Source organism: Aspergillus foveolatus, assembly GCF_047715535.1.
Source record: "Aspergillus foveolatus strain CBS 279.81 unplaced genomic scaffold BDW70scaffold_1, whole genome shotgun sequence".
Lineage (NCBI taxonomy): Eukaryota > Fungi > Ascomycota > Eurotiomycetes > Eurotiales > Aspergillaceae > Aspergillus > Aspergillus foveolatus.
Genome location: NW_027396065.1, coordinates 939062 through 963139, shown reverse-complemented (window position 1 = coordinate 963139; position 24078 = coordinate 939062). Strand labels below are relative to the sequence as shown.

The following is a 24078-nucleotide window of genomic DNA, read 5'->3' as shown; positions in this document are numbered from 1 at the left end:
CTCGCTTGTGAGGTGCTGTCAACCCTGGGCGATATTCTACGACCTTTCAGTTCTTTGTATTAATTAAGTTCTACTACCACCAGATGATGAATAAATTTCTCAGCTAGGTAACCGGACTTGTTAGCTAAATTTCTCTATCGAGATCTGAGTAAGTGGCAGTGGCATTGAGAGTGTCAGTGGTGTTCTAGTAGTACCAGGACAAGCAGCCAGGCCCTCGCCCACGTAGTCAATTTTTTATTCGATACATACTGCATAACACTAGCGGTTAAGCTTCTACTATTATGATTGCTCTTTGTTCATGGACAAGAGCTCCTGTTCTGTACACCATTCCTTTTTGCTTGCAGCCTTTAGCCCAAATCGTTCACTTAACCCTCAATGAGGACATCAACACTTCCAGATACCTATCTCTACCTCACAACCCACACGCCCATTTATCATCATCACGATCATCAACATCACCATCACAAACACACTCATTTGCCATCGTCGTCATTAAAATTTTTTTTTCTCCTCTCATTCTTTTACCATAATATTCCCTGAGCCTCCCGCAAGCAAGCAGGAAGCGCAACCGACCGATCTTCAGCACAATGCACATGAACCTTCGAAAGTCTATCCGCCTTCCTCAGCACTTCAACCCAGATCATTTTTATGGCCCCATGTCCCGACGATCTTTGCGCGGAGACGACAGAAAGAAGCCAGCGTATATTGACTATAATCCGGACTTACCTCCTGCCGCATTCCCGACGTTAGAGAGGCCAAGGGCAGCAATATATGGTCACGATATACATCAAAGGGATAACGACGAGGACAGACTTAACAAAGCCAGTCGAAGGAACAGTAGGAGGAGCTTGGATGACTTATGTGCATCAGTAAATCTTAAAGGCAAAAGGGAAGCATCGCCGACTGCTCATGTGAGGGAGATACCGCTGGATCAGCTTGACAATTATGTGGCGAGCAATGGAGAGCTCAACCCTATCTGGGTGAGCAATATGGCTCGGATGGCTGCTGCTGGAAAGGATGCTGATGGCGATATGGATATGGAAGATACTGACTTGGAAGGGACGGTGACTGGGGAGTGTCGTGTAAGTCAGACTCTCGTTGCCCTCACTGGCCTCAAGCGTGGGGAATTGGCAGACTTTTTGAGACTTCACTGTGTCGAAAGTCGCGTCTCAGACCTTACAGCAGCCCCACGATAAGCGGCGCAGTTTCTATGCAGAAGTTTTCTGAACTTGTCTCTTTGCTAACACTATAGTTCAGTCTATTTCAACGGGACCACAAAACCCGACCTGGGCTGACCTCTCACCACGAATGCGAGCCGAGATTTTTCAAAACCTTTTAGAACACCACAGCTACCCCGCCGTGTGTCGGATGCTTGGCCTAACGGTCGAAGAGCGCGATGCCATCGCAGACATTTTGGAAATTCGCCGAAAGCAAATCGAGCAGGAAGATACGCAGCTGGACGCGATGCGAGCAAAACAATTGAGAGAACTTTCGAAGGTAGATCATAGTTTCAGGACCCAGAAACAATCTTATCAGCTTGTCTTCCGGAAAGCTTCTCGTCAAACGTTCCGCGTACTAAGAGACTTCATTGAACCGGATAGGGACTTCTTCGCTTGCAAATCATCTGAACTCACGGTCGCGAAGACCTTTCTGGACAAGCGAGGAATAGAACACAAGTTCGTGGGCATCTGGGGAAATGGCAGTGCATCTATTCACGCTTCTGATGGGGAAGCACCGCCCTTAGGGAGAGTTGGCTTTGATGGGGCTCCTGGCCCTAAGCCTGTCTTCGGCACGACCAAAGAAGCACACGCTCGCCATCTTACCACGGTGCCTGAATCCCAGTCAGAGACAGCTGCTACCTCGAAAACCACCTTCACAGATTGGCTCGGAAACTCACCGGCCGGCAGCTTACTGGAAAACGTTCAACATAATGGCAAACAATCCACGCCCGGGAAATACCTCGCTCACTTTAAAGAAGCTATTGACCAAGAAAAAGGTCGCTGTACACGTAATAGAAGACAGATTTCTGCATTTGGGCTTCATGAATCACGACCTGTCCCGTCTGAGATTCCGCATGCTCGGTCGTCTTCCCCGCTTGACCGTCACTCGTCCGAAAAATTAGCCCTAAAACACAGGCAACAGCAACAGCCGCAGCGGCAGAACAACCACTCACCGCGACCAAGTTCAACACCGAACTGTCTGCCGAAGAACAAGAAGACCTTCCGTCTGCCACTTCCTCTCCAAAGCACAGATGGTGAATTGTCTCCCCACCGCGTAAAAGCTCGCAAAATCCCGTACTCTCGACCCTCCACAAATGGACGGAGCGCGGGGACCAGACAGGTACAGAATATACAGCAGCAGAGGCTAATAGAAATACAAGCGCCGCAAGTCTCTACCGCAGACACGATATCCGACCACCTGGAATGGCTTCAGGAAGAACCACTCTGGACGGCTGAATTGCCGTCAAGCCCAGAAACGGGTCTATCTCAATCCTCGGACCTCCCAACGCCGCAGACGGTTGCTACAAATACCTCCCTCTCGAGCACTCGCGCGGGGTATCGCGGCCGGCTTGTGGACGAGGACGAAACGGAGGATGAATTCATGCATTGGGACGAGATGGTGCTTCTCCCGTCGGACTGATCGTATTCTTGCTTGGGAAACTAGATAGAACTAGGGCATTTTGCAATCATTGTTTTACCAAAGTCGAGGAACCTGCGTAAAACTTACTAAATTATGTTCCTTATCTATCAGTTCCATAGTTTCGAGGAATATGTGCGGAAAATAAATAGGTCCAGGCAGATGGTGCCGCCGTTGTAGGCTTGTGGCACGGATGTTATTGCAGAATAAAAAAGGCTTCCGATATACTTGCCTCTTATGGTGCGGAAAACGGTCCAGCTGTAGCATGCCGCCCCGACGACAAGCATCCCACTAGTCTGCGAGTCTTGTCGGACATGAGGCCATCGCTTGCCATGACGTATCACCGTCCGCTTCTCCCTATCCCGATCCAATCTGGGGCTCTAGTCAATCTATAAAGTAGATCTAGATGTCAACCCACACGGATGAAGTCTAACTTTTTATTGACCGTTAAGCTATGCTATACTGACTCGTGCTATGCACAGTAGGGTATACAACTTATAACAAGCAATCCAATCGACAAGAATGATCAATAAAAGGAAGAAAAAGCAGATACGAAGGCAATGAAAGCAACATCTAAAGGAAATCTCGAAAACAAACCATGTCCAAAACAAGAACTCCATTCAAAATGCGGGCTGCCAACATCCAAAAACACACCGTGTCCAAGAAAACTCCTTTCCAGACAAACATCTCGCACAACCAAAAACGGAAGATGTGCAAAAGTCCAGGCAAAATCCTCCACTCACTGAGCTGCCTATGCAGCCTGCGCCTCCTGCCTCGTCCGGTAGTAAAATAGAAGGCCGTCGACACCCTTTGTCTTCGACCCGACAAGTTCCCAGAATCGCCCTTCGTCGTCCACTATCTCGCGCAGAGCAATGCAAAGTGCGAAGATCCTCCGCTTCAGGGCCACCGATGGAAGCGGCATCACCTGTCTCACAAATTCTCCGAGGCGCTCTAACTGATCAGACGGAAGTTCCCATTCCCGTTCCTTCATGCTGGTAAGGCCGTGTGTGATAACATCCAAGCCCTTTCGAAGCATCCTGTGCTCAGTAGGCCCAGCCTCATTCTGAACAGCAGGACCAAGATGGGTCACGACGGCGCCAATGATCTCATACTGTGCCCTGGAAGCATTAACAATGTCATCAATAAGGTTTTCGATGGCCTTGATCAAGTGACCTCCCATTTCCGCTGACTTCTCTGCCTCCAACAATGCCACAACCGTGCCAGGGTAGTGAGGCGCAAAAAACTTCTTGAAGTTCTCAAACATGTACTTCACAGTGAACAAAACCTGCGTCTTGTGATCCGACACCGTGCCCAATGATAACACACTCTTGCTCGGCGGAGTCTTTTCCGCCAACTCGTCAAGCAAACCAATCAACAACACAGCAAATTGCTCCTCATCAGCGAACAGATCGGGATGGTGCTGAATCAGCCCCTGGAGCTTTCGATATCCATCCGTCGCCATAGTTCTCGTCTGAATTCGCTCAATTCCTTTCAAGAGGATCCCATGTGCGTTAATCGAATTCTGTGACCAGAGTGACACAGCGCGCTTTGGAAGGGGAGACTCCGATACAATCGTTGAATCGACATACTCGCGCTCAGGTCGCGGGCTGCCTTCCTTTCTCATAGATGCCCTCTCCGCCTCCGAAGAACGCTCCTTAACCTCCTCACTGGGCCGTTGGGCCGACGCGACTATCTCATCGGATATTGACATACTCCGCTTTTCGGCGACTTCCTTCTGAAGATTGTCATCGACCTCGTTGTCAACCTTCTCACCAACCCTCTCATCAACCTTCTCATCGACCTTCTCATCGATCTTCTCATCGATCTTCTCATCGATCTTCTCATCGATCTTCTCATCGATCTTCTCATCGATATTTTCATCGACATTCTCATCGACCTTCTCATCGATCTTCTCATCGACATTCTCATCGACATTCTCATCGACATTCTCATCGACCTTCTCATCGACCTTCTCATCGACCTTCTCGTCGACCATTTCACCAACCCATTCGTCGACCCGTTCATCGACCATCTCATCGATCCGTTCATCGACGTGCTCATCGACCCGTTCATAGACGCTCTCGTTGACCCTTTCATCGAACATCCCATCGACGGTCTCATAGACCGTCTCATTCACCTTCTCATGGACTATCTCATCGTCCCTCCCAGCGTAATTCTTGTCGTCCATCTCAACTACGATATCTGCCTGCTTGCTAGCTCTCGCTCGAGGTGTCTCGATGTCTCTGGTTGAGCGTCTCTTCGGAATAGTCAAAGGCCCAATGTGATGGTCATCTGCGGCATGTGCTACCCACCCACTCTTCGTAGGGCTCTCGTTTTGAGTGGGGTCGCTGTTCTGACGACGACGAGTGATCGGGGTATCCAAACTTGGTTCAGGAACCCGGCTTGGGGTCTGCTTTTTTCGTGGACTCTCATTCTCCTTTTTCTTCTGTTGAAATCCGGCCGCGGTCGCTGGACGCGGTTTCGCCGCTCCTGGTCGCATGGGAGCAGATGACAAGGTTGATGTAGGCTTCTTCTGTAGAGTATTGGTCTTCGTCGTAACAGGTTGAGTAGAGCGTGATGCTAATTTGGGGCTCGACATGGTTTTAGGAACAGCAATACTAGCCTTTCCTTTTTCAGTAGTCACCCCCTTCGTGGCCGCACGAGCTGGCGTGCTGCTAAATAGCCCCGTCACCGAGGAACCCGAGTTCGAAACAAACGGATCCTCCGACATCTTTAGCATGTCCTTTTCAATTAATTTCTGTGTTTTTGGCGAAACTGCGTCTAAGATCCTGTTTTCTATTAGCCCAATTCCAGATTGAAAAAGGGGGAAAGATATCAACGGTTGGGCGGACGACTCACTTTTTAGCTCGCGCCGGCCAGACGCTGGAAAACCGGAAGAAGGTGTGACGGTAAGCCCTCCGAATGTCTTCTTTCGCATCCTCAACGCCCTCCTGGATGCATGCGGCGATGCTGTTCACGCCTTCGGCGTGAGTCTTGTGGCGATTTTGGCCATCAATGATGATTTCAAGCCAACCCGCGGAAAAGATCCGCATGTTCTGGTTCTTATCCTTTGCAGCGCCCGTAATCTGGTTTAACACGCGTTGATTGCAGGTCACGTTCTCGAGTATAGCGATGATAGTCAAGTTGCTGTTTTGGGAAGTAATGCCCTTCGCGTTTGCGCAGAGTTTCAAGACATTCTGCAAGATGATGTGGATAGAGCTGTCGAGTCGTTCTTTGTTGACGCGGGCGAGAGACTGAACTGCCCGAAGGCCAGCGGTTTGCAGAGAAGTCCGAACGGAATTGGCCGTAATAAAGACAAAAGGAAGCGTCATCTTGACGAAACCCAAGTATGCGGTAGGCCATCTCTGTGGCGCATTTCCATGGGTGATTCGGCGGATCAAGATGGTGTACTCTTCACGCCTCTGGAAGTTCATTTCAGTCTCTCTGCCCTCAAACCAAGGAGCCATGGTAGCCTGTAGCCGATCAAGTTCCTGAGAAGAGCTGAGATCATAAGGCTCGATATCAAGAGGCTCAACAACGCGTTTGGCTTTCTCAACGGCATGTCCGAGAGTTGCAGGAGCAGCTGCTTGGCCAGCCGGAGCGTTCACCATTCCAGAAGCTTTGCTTGCGTTGGTTCTCAAGGTGTTCTTCTGCTTCGGGGAATCAAAGTCGTTCGCGGGGATAGAATCCGTGACGGCAATTCGATTATCCGAGGCAGCAATCATGTCGCCGGTGATAGGAGATGTTCGGACCGGCTTGGGATGATGCAACACAGGAGCACCATCGTCGACAGCAGAGCTAGAGTCAACATGAGTAATGGACGGCCCGGAACGCTCATCAAATGTATCAGCTCGTGACGGAGCACGCGAAATATCGGCTCGTGAAGCGGCCCGCGATATGGCGGCCCGCGAAGGAGCACGCGAAATGCCGGCGCGCGATGGCGCGCGAGAAACGGTGGCAGCTCGAGAGGGCGCCCTTTGCTGGATTGAATGTTGACGTGAAGACTGGCTCTCGTCGTAAAGATCCGGGTCAAGACCGATACCGGCAAGGATCTCCCTCGCATGCGACGGCCTAACCTTGTATTGTTCAAGTGCTCTCTTCAATTCGTGTTTGCTAGAGTCACGTTCGCCGCTATTGTTGATTAGTCTAGGTGAACAAACAACGCGAGAATTAAGACTTACATGAACATCTGTACGAGTAGTGCTCTCGCCCCTTGGCGGACAGTCGGATCGGCATCTTCGACAAAACTGATAATCTGTGGGAGATATTCTTTGGCGGTAGCTTCTGCATAAGCGGCAGTAATTTCTGAACGTGTAAGCGCCTATGGCGTACAGTCAGTCATGGCCAAAAAGGGGAACAAAGGCAACACACGATAGATAGCAAATTGAGACAAGTCTGTTTCTGAAAAGGGTTCTTTCCCTGAAAGCCAACGCTGAGTACAAGATTCTCAATTTGGGGACCCACACCCTCCCACAAGTCGGCCAGAGCGTGGGTAGTCTGCTGTCTGATGCGGTCCTTGTTGTCACCCATGCGATCCACGAGAGCGGGGAGAATCCGGTCGGACATGGCGGCGACGAGTTGGTGGTGTTCTTGGATGTACAGCCGTTTCAAGAAATGACCGAGCGTCGAAAACCCAGCCGAGTAAAGGGCGTGAAAGGGTGAGGCTATTGCATGTCGCAAACACTCAAAAATCACAGGCACTGCCTTCTCCGGAACATTCTTTTGCTTGATGTCGGACTTCAAGCCAAGTAGATGGGTCACCTTAGCATCAACCGAAAGGTTGACGTTCCTCAGCGCCGCAAGTATGTCCCTCGCCTTGTAATCCATCCTGGCTACGAGAAGCTTGAAGAGGGGTAGCGCGAGCTTGGAGAAGTGAAAGGCGAAGGGGAAGTACACGCTCGAGCGTGCGACGAGGAAGAAAAAGTTGGAAAGGAAGACCCCGGCGTCTGATAGTGTGTAGATTAGGATAAATAATGAGGCATAAGCTGCTAAATCAGTATCAGTGATGAGGGACATGGTCAAATACGATTTAGATTTAAACTGGAACATGAACGTGCTTGGGGAAGTGGGTAGTTGGAGAAACGAGAAGGGGGAAACGGGGTGGAAGAGTGAGTATACGTACGGGAGAATAGAATAGTCGTAGCAGTCGCAGGTCAGTTTTCCATTGGGATGAAGCAGGTAGGAAGACAAGGACGACGACGACAAGGAAGGTTTGAGGTTGTTGGTGGGCGAGGGGTGACGAAGGGAAGGAACGCGGAGGGGATGGCGGAGACCCGATAAAAGGCACGGACACGACGATAAGCGAGAGGTCGGTTCGCTCGCAGAGCAGACGATCGCAAGATCGACTGGAGCAAATGGAAGTGAGAGAAAGAGAGGGAAATGGCTGAAGAGGCTAGGGTAGTGATGTTGTGAAGTGGTTGTTGACGGTTGATGTTGTCGCATCGACACTTTTTCGGGCTAACGTTGTTTACTCGCAATGCACATTGGCCGCCCGCAGGCCCACATCAGCCTAATGAATTAGACTAAAATGCATAGTAGTCTACAATGATTAGATGCATGACATGCGGCGTAGAATTGAACGGCTTGTTTTTGGACACTAATTGTATATTCTGCTAGGGCCTCTTACTGCGTATAGTCTGGTATCTTGTTTAGTTGTCCCATATCCCGACTCAAATTACGTGGAGGGGTTGTTGGTGTATAATTTGGTCCCTGAGCGAGAATACCCAAGCAGTCCGACAGAACGACCCAACAGTGGTCCACATTAGATAATAGTAGCCGAGAGTAATGTAGCCCGAGTATTTACTAGCTTCAACAGCTGTCATTATTTTCAGATTTATAAGGTCTATAAGAGAAGCATCTGTGTTTTCCAGACACGCCACTCGCGTGCAGTAGTCCACCTGCAGATAGCGCCGGCTCGCTGCATCCCCCGCTCAATCAATGTCTGATGAACATTGACTCGGAAAGATTCCCTAGCGTCATAGGATATATACATTTGATATAAGCAGTGATGGCTACACCTTCAGCGATCCCAACAATCATCAGTTCCCGCGATGCCGCGAAAGAGCCACCTTCAGCCGCCGACTCAACTGCTGACTGCTCCAAGCTCCCCGCTCCCAAGTTCCAGCTCCATATCCACGAGCTCCGTCACCCTGCCTCTCAATTCTTCCTTACTGCCATCCCTGATCTCGCATCTACCCTCGAAGCCGCCCTTTCCGCCATCATCCAGAATCTCTACAGCCCTCCAAAGTCGGGGAGAGCGATAACTGGGGCCTCCGCAACAAACTCCAGGAAGCGAAAGCACTTACAAACATTCACGCCTTCTGTCCCGCCAACCCGCTCGGTCACACTCCTTCTACGTGACATTGGAGGCGTCGCTTACACAACCGGCAAGGACCTTGACAACGACCATAAAGAAATCCACCTCTCCCTCGCGTACATTCAGCATTGCCGCACCAAAGCCGATCCCGTCGCGGAGCTAGTCGGCGTCCTCACACACGAGCTCGTCCACTGCTACCAATATGCTGCGCCGCGTGCTACAATTGATGGTAAGCCCGATGATTCTACACCCCGTGCGCCAGGCGGCTTGATCGAGGGCGTTGCGGACTTTGTGCGTCTCAAGGCGGGATTGAGTCCGCCTCATTGGACTCGGCCAACCTCTGCTAAGGAGAGGCCAGAGAAATGGGACTCGGGGTACCAACATACGGCATACTTTCTGGCGTGGCTGGAGGATGTCCGGGTTGGGAGGGGAGCGATAGGCTTGTTAAACGATCGGCTTTGCCGTGTTGGTTATGTTGGAGAAGGTAGGCCCGGCGTGGACGTTATAGGTGACGAACAAGAGAGCTTCTGGAAGGCTTTGTACGGCGCTGAGATCGATGAACTATGGGATGAGTATGGTAGCTGGTTGGATACCTCAGGCGGCCAAGGGACCTGGGAAGACGAGATCGTAAATCTGGTCGATAGTTAGAGCTACCATGTATATTCAGTACATACTTTCTACACTAATCTTGCTTTAGGACACCATTGAAATCATGAACTAGATGTCTGACTCCGGCAATTCACTCTAGGTAAAAAGACGACCATAGTGCGATTGCTGCGGGGACGGTACAATTCCCAGTGGATATGCTGCTACGCTGATAATCGCGTCTGAGAAACGGAAGCAGTTATTAGCAAGCGTCGACTTGATGCATCTATGTACGGTATGTCTAAAAACACAGCTCTGGAAAGCCTCGCCCGAAGGACTACCTTCACCTGCAGAAGCAGAAGAGAAATAAGAAAACACCACAAGAATAGAGTAAATTGCCCATACTGTACAAGATCCGATCTTCACAAACATTGATAAAACATAATATACCCGGTGGCTTTTGCCAACTTCTTGTCGAAATTTACCGTGTAGAAGAGAACAGTGCACCACATAGCTCTATGCAACCACCTCACCCAGATCCACGTAGACTGGCTTCCAAGGAGCAGCGCCTTCCTCCTCCATAGAACTGGGTACGCGGACTTCTAGCGGGCTGTAAAGATACCATCCTTTGAGAGCGGCAACGGCAGCCCTTGATCGAGCCTCAGGTAGACTGGCGCCTGCGCCCTCGCCCAATTTATCCTGACCAGAGAATATTCCGACAACGAAGACAGGGTGTCTGCTACGGCGACCGGTTTCGCTAATGATTTTGGCCACGGGGGGCTCATAGTTTTCACGCGCACAGAGTTGGGCCAAATCACGGGTGGGCAAAGAGAAGTTGAACAGACTGGAGATATCAAGGTGTCGCGAGAGGATGTGCTGTTCGAAAAATCGCTTGGCTGCTGCTCGGCCGGCGTGAAGGTAGATCGCGCCCATTATAGCCCGCACAAAAGCCGCGCTAGCTTGTTCAACCGTTACGGGCTTGACATCCTGCAGAGCTTCGGACTGTGATTCGGGAGGCGGTACGCCTGCCAGATCTGGATCTCCGAATTCGTTGTCGTACACAACGCTAGAGGAAATCGATTTCCGCCAATGTTTCTGGTCTTCGTTCGGCCTTGTAGTGCCTTTGAGAGGCTCCGCATTTATATCGGTCCCGGGCTCGACTCTCTTAAATTGAAGGAGGCCAGGGTCTACCTCGCCGCCGGGAAGAGCAGCATGTTCCACACCCCATTCTCTGGCCATTGCGGTGAGTGTTTTCGGCCCGACATAAGCATACAGTGCCGCAAAAATGACGGTCAAAGGCAGTCGAGGATATGTGCAAATAAGGTGTTCGGATGCGTAGTTGGTCAGGAGGTCATGGCCTAGTACGGAAAATGGCGCGTTATTGAATTGGGGATTTGGGTCAGCTGAGGCGTCAACTAAGCACCGTGCTAATGTTTCAAGCGGTAATCGCGAGGGGAGATAAAGTCGTGCATGGAGTGCGGCGAGTTTTGCAGAGTCGCGTGCGGCCTGGACTGGTGGTGAAGGGAGATTGTATTTTGAGACTTTTGGTAAACGAGTAGGAGTATGACGCGGGAATTGCTCTGCAACTAATTGGTCACCCCCAGGCTGCAAAGGTGTCGCTTCGGTTGACTGGAACCTCTTGCTCGAGCAGAGTTGTCGCTGCAATCGGCCACCGATTCTGGCCCGGGACGATAGGGCCGAACTGCTCCATCGTTGGAGTTGCAGCCTCTTCATCAGGGCGAAAAAAGGGCGGGAAAAACGTGAGTTGCAAAAGAGAGGATAGAGCTTAAAGATGACGGACACCCAAAATGCCAGGCGCGGAAGTGATAGAAAGGGGCCTCTCGTGCTGTTCGCTATACAAACTTTGGGCAATGAGAAAAAGCTTCCGGAAGAAGTCAAACCGAGTTCCGGAGAGACCTAGTCACGTGACTAACAAGACCCCCATTATTCGGGATGAGACAACACCTCCAAACTCCAAGCAACTATTGACACTCTTATCCTTTGAACACCCCAAAATCCTCACAATCGCAATGGGTGGAGGCGGAAAGATCCCGTATGTTGTATATACCATTTTTTAAACCTTTGTTACGCCCCTGGCTTACCGATTTGCTTTTAGGTACCCCAAGGAAGTCTGGTCTCCCGCCGGAGGCTGGTACGCTCGGCCCGCGAACTGGAAGGCTAATACCGCTGTTATCGGCGCGGCGATGCTTGGAATAGTCGCTGCGGTCTGGAGTATCAGTGCAGAACGCGAATACCGGGACAGGATGCCAGAGCCGGGCAGGTTCTTCCCCAGTCGATAGTCAGTCACCCTTGCAATGCTGCCCACCGAGTCGGGATCTATCTTATACTAACACGCTTTCGATTGTGCGCAGCTGGAGCAAGCAGATTATCGAACACGAGAGGCAACAGGCCGCCAAAAACGAATCATAAGAACGTGCGGGAAGACAAAGAAAGCTGCAGGGGAAGCTATGGTATGGCAAAGTCTATGTTCTATAATTATGCGGGCTGTACGACAATAGAAAGGCGTTATCAATCGGTCAGTTGATCTGCAAGTGATTTTGAAGAGATTCTTCGAGTGTCCGACACAATTTGTGGGTGTAAAGACGGACTCGTTCCGTAAATTCAATGCCGTTCCAGAGTTCCTTCCCCTCAGGAGATGTAGACTGGCGAGGCACGCCAATCTGTTCAACGACGAAACTTGCAGCAATGGTGGCGAGAATCAGAGCGGGTGGAATGCTGTGATACTTTCCGCAGCCTGCGATTGCTTTTTGCCAGTTTGCGGACTCCGCAAGAATCGAACTGATGACTTTAGTCGCATCTCTACCTTCGCTCACCATTCCCTGCGCTAGCGCGCCTAAGAAGGAGTTTCCAGCTCCCGTTGGATCAACAACGGGTGAGCTCCCTGAGGCAGTCGGCTGATGATAAGCGGGTAGCCAGAGCCTTAGACCTCGAGAATAAGCGTAACTGCCATCCTTCCCTGCTCGGATAACCAAGTACCCTTCACCCCGAGATCCGATCCCTGAATCAAGAATCTTGTTCACTGTTTCCTTGCCTTGAGCGCTTCCCTCACTCCAGCATGGTTGCCCGAACATCATGCCTAGTTCTAAGTCATTAGGGCTTACAATGTCAACCTCACGACACGCCTCCAAGAACTTCAGCTGTTCCTCAGGCGTGCACATATCTGGTACAGGTTCCCAGACAAAGATTGGCCTCTCGTTGGGCCCACCGGCCAGGCCCTCCCGACGTTGAAGAATGTGCCGCACTATGGATACGCAACGAGACGAGGAACAAACCATATGAAACGTTTTTGACAGCACTTGGGAGTCTGAAAGCATGTATGGCTCTAATCGTAGCTTTGGAGTCAAGTATTTAAAAGCTACGTTTCATTAACATTCCGGTAGCACATTGCGGAGCATCTGGGCACTCACCCCGTTTTTCATTGGGCCCGTAACCGTTCCATGCCCTCGTGGTGAGTCTTCCGGGGTTCCTCCTGATCACGCAGTCTGTATCCCATGCCGTAATTACATCCAGGACTTCTGGTGGAAAGTCTGAGCCAACGTCGACAATCCAACTGACGGACCTGGAGTACTCTTTCCCCGCTGCCAGACGGGCGCCGATGACCGCAAACGACGCCGCACCACCAAGAACATTTTTGACGCTGGGCCGAGAACCCTCGAAGTCGATATCATCTGTTATTGTGCCCGATTGGAGGTAAGCAATTACGCTGTAGTTATCTAGCAGCTAGGTGCGCGTACCGAGAATAAACATGCCCAGAGTACAAAACTCGACCCTGGACATTTTTCCCTCTCCCGCAATGCTACTTTCTCGGGACATGTTGAAGCAAGCAGTGTTCAATTACCGATTAAGCGTAGCGGAAGCTAGCTTTTTGGCGATGTTTTATCTTCGACTCTTATCGCGAAACATGCAGGAACATTATTACAGTATTATACATACAACGTCATCGGAGCTCGCGTCTGGCCCAACTGATCTCGTGTATAATAAGTAATGTACTGTAAGACCCACAGCGGTCTCAGCAGAGGCTCAGGAGTAGTGTATCCCCGTTGTCAGTTGATCATCGACACCGTAGCAACAATTGTTCTTATTCTTTCACCGTTTGCCCTTCCTTCTGAAGACACTGCTCCCTATCTGCTATTTGGCCGGGCACCGAGATAATTGACTCACGTCTCGATCCGGTCTATAGGCCTACCTTTTATTTATTTCAACCCCTAGCTCCGTTGCCCGCAGCCTCTTTGCTGCCCAGAAAGCCGACAATATGGCGGCAACCAGCCATATGCATAACTTGACGACCCTCATCAAGCGGTACGACCTTGCTTCGATCTTCTATTTCTCATATTTCCCTGCAAACCGCAATGTCTTCAATCCGAACACTTCATCTTCCCAAGACTAATGACATGCATATATCTGCAGACTAGAAGCCGCGACCTCCCGCCTGGAGGACATGGCGATGTCGTTAGATGAACACGATGCCCAGAAGAAGACCGCTGACAACTCGGCCGCGCTGGAGCCGCAAGCCTCTGAGCGACCTACACCAACCGCCCCCGCGGCCCCCGCAGCTGCTCCTCTTCCACCTCAGATCGAAGACTTTGATGCATTGATTAGCAAGGACGTTGGGGATTTCGTGCAACTAGGACAGAAGATCGGAGGTCTCGTCGCGGACCAGGTATGATGCAGGAGCCATAATAGTTGCTGAACGCCTTGCTCATTTGTCTTTAAGTCCAACGCTGTCCTTGAAGCCTTCAAGGCAGAGCGCACTTACCTCTATGTCTCGACCAAGGCGAAGAAGCCAGAAATCCAGCCTCCGGAGCTTATGACTGGACTCCACACGGCATCCGATGCCATCAACAACATTCGGGAGTCTAACAGGGCTTCGCCTCTTATTGACCACCTGAGTGCCGTTGCCGAAGGTATCGTTGCCCTGGGCTGGTTCTTTGATCCCAAGCCTGCCGATTTCGTCAGCGAGATGCTCGGAGGTATTCAGTACTACGGTAACAAGGTGCTGAAGGAATATAAAGAGAAGTATGTGTTTTGTACCGGAGATCATGTTGCACCGTGATTTACTGACAGACTTGCAGGGACCGTACCCATTATGACTACATTCAAGCGTACTACCAAATCTTCAAATCGCTTTCATCCTACCTCCGCAATCATTATCCAAAGGGCCTGACATGGAATGACAAGGATGGAATAGATGCACAGGAGGCTCTCAGACAGGTCAAAAACAGCTCCGACCCTGCTGCTGGCGGTGCAGGAACTCCGCCTCCTCGGCCTCCTCCAGTGCCGACCCTGAATATACCTGCTGGGGGGGCGCCACCACCACCACCCCCTCCTCCTCCCCCCATGATCCCCGAACAGCAGAGCTCCGGCGCCTCGTCAGATATGTCGGCTGTGTTCGCTCAGCTGAACCAGGGAGATGCTGTCACACAAGGCCTGCGCAAGGTTGACAAGTCCCAGATGACGCACAAGAACCCAAGCCTCCGAGCTAGCTCTACCGTTCCTGGAAGCCCTAGTTCTAGTTCCCGCTCCAAGTCTCCAGCCCCTAGCAAGAAACCAAAGCCAGAGAGCATGCGTAGCCGGAAACCGCCCCGCAAGGATCTCGAAGGCACCAAGTGGTTCATCGAGAACTTCGAGAACCCCGGAGACATTGTCGAAATCCCCGCCAAGCAGAACCAATCAATCCTCATTTCTCGTTGCAACAAGACTATCATCAAAGTGTCCAGCAAGGCCAATGCGATTGCCATCGATAATTGTCATGGCTTGTCCATTATCGTCGACTCGCTCGTTAGCAGCCTTGATGTTGTCAAGTGCTCCAAGTTCGCTCTTCAAATTGATGGCGTTGCCCCTACACTGCTTATGGACCAGGTCGATGGCGCAACTGTTTATCTGTCGTCCCAGAGCCTAGGTACGGAGCTCTTCTCGAGCAAATGCACCGCTGTCAATGTGATGCTTCCTCCCAAGGAAGGCACCGATGAAGATACAAAGGAATGCCCCGTCCCGGAGCAGATAAAGACCTACTTCAAGGATGGTGTTCTTATCAGCGAGATTGTCGAGCATGCGGGCTGAAAACACAGGCGTTAGCTTTGGGCCTGTCCTATGAAGTATCGTGTATCTAGAGAAGGCAGGGATTGAGAATTTGCTCGGTGCCTTGATGTTGACTGCCGCAATCTTCGAGCAATCGTTTTCCATTGTAGATAGATGGCCATAGTATACACAATCTTGCCATATTAATAGACCATCGGTTATTTAGTATCGTCTATTCTTTGAGCTAAAATAGAAGCACCATGCTATGCAAAATATACATAAATGTAGAAAAAAAAAACCATCATACAGCGGGTATCATGCTTGCAAGCTCTATCACTTTTTGTTCCAGACTGTGTTTCATGCAGTCTCCCCCACTATCCTTTGGATTCGGCTAAGCAACACCTTACTCTCCCTCCCCAGCCTTCTCTGCCCATTCTGATCCGGTCGCTTTGCTCGAGCCATCGCCTCTCTATCTTTGGCTTTAAGCTCTCGCAGCTCCCTCTTCTTCTCAGCCGCCTGCCTCCTCTTCTCCGCGATCTCCAATTCTTTTGCGAACGCATCCCGCTTTGGTTTTCGGGTCCTTCGATCTCCTGCTTTCCTATCCGCCTGCTCAGGTTCCGCATCTCGAGTATTCAGCATAGCCTGGCGCTCCGGGTGGAGCTCCAGGCTTGCAGGGGGCTCCTTAGTCTGCTCGTTATTTCCCTCATGACCTTCTTGTTCACGTTGAAGATAGAATGGCTTCGGTTGGGGCGCAGCGAGCTCGGCGGCTTTTATTTTTGCATAGGCCTTCTTGACCTTAGCTTTCTGAATGAGGTCGGCTTTGATTTTTTGAGCTAACGTAGAAAGTCAGCATCTCTATGCTGGTATTAGGCAACGAGTAATGGGTAAGGATAGGTACTTTTGCGACGATAAGTTCCGTCAGGCAGGTTTGCAGGGCCGACGGAGAAACCTTTGCGTTTCTTATTGGCTTGGCCGTCTGTTTGAGGATTTTTGCTAGGGGAGGTGCTATCGACAGATTGTTTTGATGTCATTTTGACAAGATTCTGCGACGCTTTTAAACGAGTGTTCAGTTTGTTTAATAGGTGTTGGTATAATGAGCTAGACCTGGGGAAAATCTTCATCGCGATAAGAAAAGTCGCGACCGGCTATCAGTGATGCTCCAATTGCCACCATCTCTGATTCGGACTAGTGCATATTCGTAGTATTGTCAACTGGGAGCTTGGTCTTAAACGTCCATGTTTGGGCACGAGCATAATAAGGGTCTTTTTTGCACCTGAATCCCTCAAAACATGGCACATCTACTACGGGAACATACTCAAAACGTCCCGAATCATTGTCGGCCGCTTGAGGACATCGCAACAAGTTACCGCGTTTGAGAATCTTACAGGACTTGCGGTCAGAATGACCGAATTCTTCGGACGCCGAACGTTTCAATCAAAACGAATTCGTGTTTGCAAAGGCCATATGGTCTATGATATTCTAAAGTAGTGAATTTGGTAGACCAACCAATTGGCTGTTAACTATTTGACGACCCCTGCACTCTGAAACCTGTCCTAGTTCATGGAGGCGCTTGTCAAGGTACTTCGGACAGTCAACTGACCAGCGCATCAATCCTGCCTCCTATTTTCTGAGGGGTAGAGGTATTTGGTTCCCAGTTATGATCTTACCCCAAATTTGGGCACCACCTTACAGCAGTAGGATGAAGAGCCAACGTTTACTGACGCCCGCGATAAGCGTGCTATATCCACCATACTACGGGGCTTCACTCCTCGCCAACGAGAAAATAGAGTTCTCACCGACGGTAAAAGCATCAAAAACATACAACCTACTAGGTTGTACGATAGCCAAGTAGGACTAAAATGACAAAATAGTACTCAAATTATGACGCTATCTGCACCGTTTCTGGTCGGACTAGCACCCATCCTACAGCGGGAACGTGAGGGATGCGAGTGGGGAAGGCAATGATTCTGATGGCCAAAGCCGCTTTGCTCCGCCCATTTAATGTTCACGCCTCGCCTCTCTTTGTCCCAGGTGGATGAGAAGTCTCCAGTCTCTCGACACTTCCTCAGTGCTACATCTACGTCCCTCACCGTTACGAGTCTATACTGTCGTTTTTCTTCTGCAGTTTACCTTCTTTTCTCCGTCTTTATCTACGCCAGTCCTCGCCGCCACCGCCGACTACATCCTCCGACCTCCGTGTATAGCGGATCACTCCACTCACCCCGTCGCCTCATCAGACAACGTTTCCTGCCTCACTCAGTCTCAGGCTCTCCCGCTGCGATGGTGGTTCTCTTTATGAGACACTCCTGCCTTCTCATTCCCCGCTGACAATGCCCATCTTTCAAGATTCTGAAAGTCGGCAGTTCTACGACCTTTGGTCTGATGACCCGCGAATGACTCAGGACGACTCTCAACTCAATCCCAGATGGCCGGATTCCCATGATGTTGACGCAGGATCATCAGATCAGAAGACCAGCGTCTTCTACGGGCGTCATCCAAGGAGCCCCAGCCCGGCGAGATTGAATGCGCATGATCGAGAGGAATTGATTCATTATATCAAAGCTGCGGAAACTCCAAAATGGTCGCAGTATTGCTCGGTCAGTTCAACTGCAAGACCTTTGAACTTACTCCGTGCTTTCTACTCTCTCGTCTAGCCAGCCCGCGTCTTTCTCAGCGGTTCATGCTAACATCAGTTCTTGTATAGTTAGGAGACCGGGTCGGTCACCACGTGCTTCATTCTCACGAGGTCCCGGTGACGAGGGAACAGAGTACCGGAAACAGCCTATATCAAGATTTCCGGGTCCGCGATTCGGAGTTTGCGTCACCAGCTGAAATAGAGCGTCCTCGTTCGGCCCTCCATTCCGGTGACTTTCGGGAGGGAACACCTCAACTAGAGCGGCAGCAGCATTCACCGCAATCACCAATACCTGACCGGGCCATTAACAGTGGGTTACCCTTCTTCTCCTCGTCTCCTACATCTCCGTGGTTCGCCGCTCCCTCCTTTCCGCCGCGTACGCAAACCGCCCCGCTACAAGCACTGGAAGCGAGAGTAACCGAGGCGAATCGTACACCTGCGCCGTCGCTTGCGCCGTTCTCATCCAGCTATGTCCTGAAGGCGCCGACAAGCCCTCTAGTCCATCAGGCGAATAACACAGACTTGGATTTCTCTACTCGGACAGAATCCAATAATCGACTAACCTTGTTTGACAAGACGAATCGTCGGCGGACCCTTCCGCCGGACTCTTTCAGAGACCTGCAGGCAGACTCTGCAAATTCCGGGGCGAATTGTCCGATACGCTGGGACTCCTTGTCCAGCAATTCCCGGTCCTCTCGTCGGTCTTTGGCTTCCTCGTACAGCCTTCAGCTTGCCTCATCACTTCAAGGCCATTCTACGAAGTCTCGAAGGCCGTCGATATCGGCCGAGTTAATTTCCAGGACTCATGCCCCGATGGTTGGGTCGTATGAGGAGTCTATCCTCCGTGGGAGGATGTCAACTTGCCCGTCCAAACCCCTGGATTTCACCGCACAAATTGGTGTTTTGGGCAAGGGTAAGACCAAAGGATGCCTCAAATGCCCTCCGCACGTTACGGTTCGGTTCCCTGCGGTCTTCTACAGCTACCCTACATCTGGAAATGGGCGCACGATCTCTGATGATAGTCCCAGCCCTTATGTGGGAATGATCGACCTCGAGAATTCGCTGCCGAAGGATACTTCGTGCCACAGTCGGCGCCGTAGACGCCATCAAGATCCAGTCGAGAATACAAACGCTCACAATAATGACGAGTCGATGCGGACCAAGCATAATGACCGAGAAGCTATACGCCGAAGAGATAAGAGGCATAGAAGGGCAGAGTCCCCCAAAGCTCCTGCAGGTGGTTGCTACCGGATCCCGCAGCAGGGCCAACTGCAGGTCATGATTAAGAACCCGAACAAGACTGCCGTTAAACTATTCCTTGTTCCGTACGATTTGAGCGATATGGAACCCGGAACAAAGACATTCATCCGACAAAGGAGTTACTCGGCTGGTCCGATTATAGACATGCCATTGTCTGCTCGATCAAATTACCGTACCGATCGTCCTGAGGCATCGTTGACGAACTCCAACGACCCGAACGAAAAACCGGTCTTGCGATATTTAATCCATCTCAATATCTGTTGCCCATCAAGAGGCCGTTACTATCTTCACTCTAGCATCCGTGTTGTATTCGCTAACCGGGTGCCCGATGGCAAAGAGAAGCTTCGAAATGAGATTCAGCACCCCGAACCACGTTATTCACCATACAAACCGTCTCGTGAGCCTACCTCGCTACGCGTAAGTACAAAATTCAGCGCAGACCAAGGGGAACAGAGATCGTCGCCTCGGCCCCCAAGCTATCGTGCAACTGATGATTGCCCTCCTCACCCATTCCGGCCTATCCCCTCAATCCGCGATGATATCGTCGGACTAGAGAATCTGGTCCCAGGTCAAACATCCTCTCCTGAACCGGAGCTTTACAATAAGCTTGGCAGAGGGGATGCAGGATATGGCGGGTATCAAGTAGGATCCATTGCAAGTCCTGAAGGTGAAAGCCTGCTGGCCAGAAAGCTTCGAGGGCTTGATGTTCAAAAGTCAGACTCTTCTTGAGAGGCATCTATCGTAAAGGAATCATCAGACCAGCTTGTCTCTGAAAGCCTCCTTCCGGAATTAACTCGGTAAATTTTCGGCCTGCCGCTGCCTGCTTAACTTCGCTTGGACAGAACTGTAATAAGTCAAAACAACTATTTATTGTTGAGCCAGACTAACATAGGATCCAAAGATTCGCTATGCAGGTCGCACAACGCAACATGTTCTCTTTCTCACTTTAGTACCTATATGGCGCAGTCGAGGTTGAATCAGGCATTTATTACTGTCTGTACTCGTTCTTGGAGCCTTCTCAGGGACTCGTGTTGTAAGGGTTTCGAACTACTCAATTCCTGATAGTCTCACATCACCGTTCTTCATTGTTTCATTAGGTAGCGGCCTATGAAGTACCATATATATTGGATAGGTACAATCGATAGAGCAGTGCTTAAGGAATATATCTGCACTCGTTACGTTGAATAATATGACTTATGGATTTCATATAACCTAAACTGCTGGGGAATCAAGGCTTATGCGGCGCCGCTTTTCTGCGAAGTTCCACTTCTGGGCTTCCTAAAGCAGGCAAACTCACCCTTCGTCCGTTCTCTCAGTCGCTTCAGGATGCCCCTCATCTCACCTAACTCAGACTGGAGACGCGCCCTTGCCTCATGTGTAGTCCTCTGATCCAACTCCACATAAATCTGGCTCTGTACAGCTGAGGCTTCCTCGGACGAATACTGCGACATCGTCTGCGCGATGAACTCAGTGTCGAGTGTAGCTTGGATCAACGCGTTGAGGGAATATGAAGCCCGTAAATTGAAGGCATTCACAAGGGCAGTGCAAACTTGTGTCAGGAGATGTGTTAGGACGATTGTGAGGAGGGGCGATTGGCCGGAAGCTGATGAAGCGGCAGACCGGCTTGTTGTGGAGGATGATGTTGAGGGGATGGTCGTTGAGATTTCGGTGTGAACGAGGACGAGAGCGAGCAATGCGTTGTACACGTACGGTCGGACTTGTTCGGGGCGAGATGTTGTAGGTTCCCAGGTTGGCGATGTGACGCCTTCGGTGATCATGGTCTTTAGGTTGGTGATTGTTGGTTCCGTGTATGATCGGAATAGCCGTTGCTCGACCTCGTCGAGAACTTGCCTGATGAGCTTGGCTTCGTCGGTTAACGTTACTGAGAACGAGGCTTCGAAGTTGGCGATAAGTTGGGGGACGAGATCCATTTGAAAGGCTTTGATGTTCGACAGTGTGAGGAGAATTCGGACGTTCTGTACGAAAGTTAGATACTGGACAATATAAAAGAAGGTCGAGGCTGGTCACCCTGTTTTGGGAATCCACAGCGTCTGCAGCAAGAGAAGCTGAAGGTCCATTGCTGTTCCTAACTACCGCTGTGGACTCCGCGACAGACCATTCATCGTTCTCTTCACGAGCTGCCGGATGCTCCGCAGTCTCGACGAGACCTCCCAGAGCCTTCTCTATGCTCGATATGAACTCTCGACGCACCATTTGCAGTAGTTTGGTGGGTGGTTGTGTGACAACGGTTACAGCACCTGGTTTCGCCATTGCTTCGGACATGTAAAGGATCTTCTGTAATCCGCTGAGTATCGCATTCTGGAAATTGACAAAGAGTGCCGGCATCTTCGTCAAGTCCCTTGTTTTCGGGTCTCGGGTCCAATCTTCCAGCAGCCGACAGATTTCTGCATCCTTCGCCCACGCAGAACAGGAGATGCGCACTGCGCGTTCACGTATGATACTTACAAGCCCTCGGAGCAGTTCCCGGGTGGTGCCGCTGCTGGAGACCGGTTCGAGGGTCGCCATCTCCCCAGCCGCTGCGCCTATTATAATAAGAAATTGACCAAGATAATGGACTCCGCTGAGGGAATTAGAAAAGGGGGGCCAGAATGCGTAGTCTTCCCATGGTTCGCCGCGCTTTGGCGTGGGAAATGGTATATTCTTGGGGTCGAGTTTGAAGCGGGACTCAGTCGGAGTCACTCCCAAGTTTATCTGACTACTAGGACTCGATGGTGATATTGGAGAAGTGAGAAGAGACACATCTTCCACTGGTGCTTCGGCGAAAAGAGATAGGACACCCTCTCGAACCAGGCTAATCAGCTCAATAAGTCCTTTCTGTAAATCTCTTACATCGTTTGAAGAGAACTTATGGTGCTTTCGGCTCTCCCCCTCAAACCCAGCCGGCAGAAGCTTTTGCTTATTTCCATCGATGAAGGACTGGGCCACTTCCCAAAAATCTAGAATCTCCCCAAGGATACCTCCTTGGGACGACAACAATCGATTCAGATATGTGTGGACGCATTCCCACAGCTCTATCACTTGATCCGTGTCCGGTAAAGGTGCGGGGCCGGTTGAGCTGTCCTGGGGTGTTCGTCGCAAATATGAAGCTACTTCCTGAGGCGTCGGCTCGGCACCGCTCGCGAGGCGGCGTCTCAGGATCTCTATCTCGACCTTGCCACGCTCACAGAATGCTTTGATCTTCGCGCGTAGGTAATCGTAACGGCTGAGAAGCCAGACCCAAATAGGGTTGTCGTCCACGCCTAACTCCAACAAAGCGCCGATTAATTCCATATATTCCTCGATGGGTCCAGATGTTGTTATCCTCGTTGACGTGCTCGGAGCCTCGCTGAGACGTCTCCAAAGATCACGTTTGAACCCTTGAATCTGCTGATCCACATCAATCCACATCCTGCCCAAAGCCAAAATGACATAAGTTTCTTCGTCCGTCAATGACCGGCCCTCGCTTCCCGCGATGTCGGCGATACTCTTGGCTTCTTGGGTAAGCGCTCTCGCCTTTCTATATTGTTCGAAGACAGATTCATAGTCTTTTTGTTTGATCGACTTCGAGAGATGCCCGCCAATCTCGTAGACCTCTCGACGCCTTTCCATACTATCAATAACTGACTTCAGCATTTGTTCCCTCTCACGGCCACTCAACGCCGGGCCCCAGACTTCTTCGGCCTTCACGGAGGCTTCCGTCAGAGGCGCCCAAATGCCCTTCACGCCATAGTCGCTCTCCTTCAACAACGCGTTCTTCCTGAATTCCGAAGTATTGGTGGACGGGAGTGGGCCATGTTTCGCCCCAGAAATGCTTCGGACATGACCAATCGACCTGCGCTGAGCCACTCGTTCCTGCTCCCTTCCTTGATTCCTCATCTCTGTATATACACTGTCAATTGTCGCCTTAGCGCGGACGAATCTCTCGAAATTGGCTTCAACAAGGACCTTCAGCGAGGCGGATTTCTGGTCAATTGACTGCGAGAGGACATTGAGGCCATCAATAAGAGATTCAATGGATGCGTCGGAATGAACCTGGGAAAGAAATAGGGCGGGAGAGAAGCCCGTGGAGGATAGGAGGAAGCGATTCCGTAGCCGGCTGTCTTCAGCAACAGGTAGCCCGCGTTTCTTGAGAGCGTTGAGAACACTGCTAGTAGAGCCCAAAGGATCGGGCTCGTCAACCTTGACCAGATTTTCCCGGCTATTATTCCCCTTCATTGATCCAAGATTGGGACCCCTCCGACTGTTGCTCCGATCGAGGACATGGTAGCTGGACTTCGAACCGCGCCGCTGAAGAGCTTCTTCCTCCTCCTCATCTTCATCGTCTAACTCCGCCGGCCATTCGTCTGGATATGCCGATGGTAAATTGTAGAAGTGGGCGATGTCCGCGTCAGTCATCCTGGCAAGCGCCGACCTGAGCTCCACCAAGGAGACGGAGTGGGAAGATTAATAACAATTATGACGACCGACAGCGGAAACGCATGCAGAAAACCCACGAGGGTGCGGAAAGTGACGAGTGTGGAGAAGTCGTGGTTGAGAGCAGGATAAACCACTTGGGCCTACGTAGTCAGCGAAGCTGGCTCTTCTCTGGTAGCAACCTGGCTCGACT

General features: G+C 50.9%; 11 protein-coding genes across 11 annotated transcripts; 6 read left to right on the top strand and 5 right to left on the bottom strand.

Annotated features, from left to right (window-relative positions):
• Window positions 1–587: 587 nt before the first annotated feature.
• On the top strand, window positions 588–2817 carry BDW70DRAFT_165595 (uncharacterized protein; the record flags this gene model as incomplete). Its single annotated transcript, XM_073741782.1, has 2 exons — window positions 588–1082; window positions 1258–2817. 2 exons carry the CDS (start codon window positions 588–590, stop codon window positions 2638–2640), a joined length of 1878 nt encoding a protein of 625 aa, XP_073601263.1. The 3' UTR covers window positions 2641–2817.
• A 571-nt stretch (window positions 2818–3388) lies between these two features.
• Window positions 3389–7653, bottom strand: BDW70DRAFT_146530 (uncharacterized protein; the record flags this gene model as incomplete). Its single annotated transcript, XM_073738590.1, has 5 exons — window positions 3389–4546; window positions 4667–5426; window positions 5497–6768; window positions 6819–6958; window positions 7009–7653. The coding sequence occupies 5 exons, from the start codon at window positions 7651–7653 to the stop codon at window positions 3389–3391; spliced, it is 3975 nt and encodes a 1324-aa protein (XP_073601262.1).
• Window positions 7654–8644: 991 nt separating this feature from the next.
• On the top strand, window positions 8645–9674 carry BDW70DRAFT_155123 (basic secretory family protein; the record flags this gene model as incomplete). Its single annotated transcript, XM_073739987.1, has 2 exons — window positions 8645–9580; window positions 9651–9674. The coding sequence occupies 2 exons, from the start codon at window positions 8645–8647 to the stop codon at window positions 9672–9674; spliced, it is 960 nt and encodes a 319-aa protein (XP_073601261.1).
• Window positions 9675–9749: 75 nt separating this feature from the next.
• On the bottom strand, window positions 9750–11393 carry BDW70DRAFT_126008 (mitochondrial 54S ribosomal protein mL44). The gene has a single exon (XM_073735007.1). The coding sequence runs from the start codon at window positions 11270–11272 to the stop codon at window positions 10055–10057; it is 1218 nt and encodes a 405-aa protein (XP_073601260.1). The 5' UTR covers window positions 11273–11393; the 3' UTR covers window positions 9750–10054.
• A 137-nt stretch (window positions 11394–11530) lies between these two features.
• On the bottom strand, window positions 11531–13421 carry BDW70DRAFT_126007 (ribokinase family protein). Its single transcript, XM_073735006.1, has 5 exons — window positions 13295–13421; window positions 12968–13228; window positions 11911–12915; window positions 11655–11837; window positions 11531–11591 (listed from the first exon to the last, which is right to left on the bottom strand). The coding sequence occupies exons 1-3, from the start codon at window positions 13370–13372 to the stop codon at window positions 12076–12078; spliced, it is 1179 nt and encodes a 392-aa protein (XP_073601258.1). The 5' UTR covers window positions 13373–13421; the 3' UTR covers window positions 11531–11591; window positions 11655–11837; window positions 11911–12075.
• Window positions 11569–11968, top strand: BDW70DRAFT_155121 (uncharacterized protein; the record flags this gene model as incomplete). The annotated part of the gene is made up of 3 exons (XM_073739986.1): window positions 11569–11591; window positions 11655–11837; window positions 11911–11968. The coding sequence occupies 3 exons, from the start codon at window positions 11569–11571 to the stop codon at window positions 11966–11968; spliced, it is 264 nt and encodes an 87-aa protein (XP_073601259.1).
• A 226-nt stretch (window positions 13422–13647) lies between the features above and the next one.
• On the top strand, window positions 13648–15849 carry capA (adenylate cyclase-binding protein). Its single transcript, XM_073735005.1, has 4 exons — window positions 13648–13858; window positions 13967–14219; window positions 14274–14575; window positions 14632–15849. Exons 1-4 carry the CDS (start codon window positions 13812–13814, stop codon window positions 15617–15619), a joined length of 1590 nt encoding a protein of 529 aa, XP_073601257.1. The 5' UTR covers window positions 13648–13811; the 3' UTR covers window positions 15620–15849.
• A 61-nt stretch (window positions 15850–15910) lies between these two features.
• Window positions 15911–16608, bottom strand: BDW70DRAFT_155118 (uncharacterized protein; the record flags this gene model as incomplete). Its single annotated transcript, XM_073739985.1, has 3 exons — window positions 15911–15927; window positions 15985–16410; window positions 16476–16608. The coding sequence occupies 3 exons, from the start codon at window positions 16606–16608 to the stop codon at window positions 15911–15913; spliced, it is 576 nt and encodes a 191-aa protein (XP_073601256.1).
• Window positions 16609–17541: 933 nt separating this feature from the next.
• On the top strand, window positions 17542–18180 carry BDW70DRAFT_4102 (uncharacterized protein). The gene has a single exon (XM_073743946.1). The coding sequence runs from the start codon at window positions 17579–17581 to the stop codon at window positions 17903–17905; it is 327 nt and encodes a 108-aa protein (XP_073601255.1). The 5' UTR covers window positions 17542–17578; the 3' UTR covers window positions 17906–18180.
• On the top strand, window positions 17542–20657 carry BDW70DRAFT_126002 (uncharacterized protein). Its single transcript, XM_073735004.1, has 2 exons — window positions 17542–18174; window positions 18282–20657. Exons 1-2 carry the CDS (start codon window positions 17908–17910, stop codon window positions 20199–20201), a joined length of 2187 nt encoding a protein of 728 aa, XP_073601254.1. The 5' UTR covers window positions 17542–17907; the 3' UTR covers window positions 20202–20657.
• Window positions 20599–24056, bottom strand: BDW70DRAFT_126001 (exocyst subunit SEC5). The gene is made up of 2 exons (XM_073735003.1): window positions 21501–24056; window positions 20599–21448 (listed from the first exon to the last, which is right to left on the bottom strand). The coding sequence occupies exons 1-2, from the start codon at window positions 23865–23867 to the stop codon at window positions 20708–20710; spliced, it is 3108 nt and encodes a 1035-aa protein (XP_073601253.1). The 5' UTR covers window positions 23868–24056; the 3' UTR covers window positions 20599–20707.
• Window positions 24057–24078: the final 22 nt, after the last annotated feature.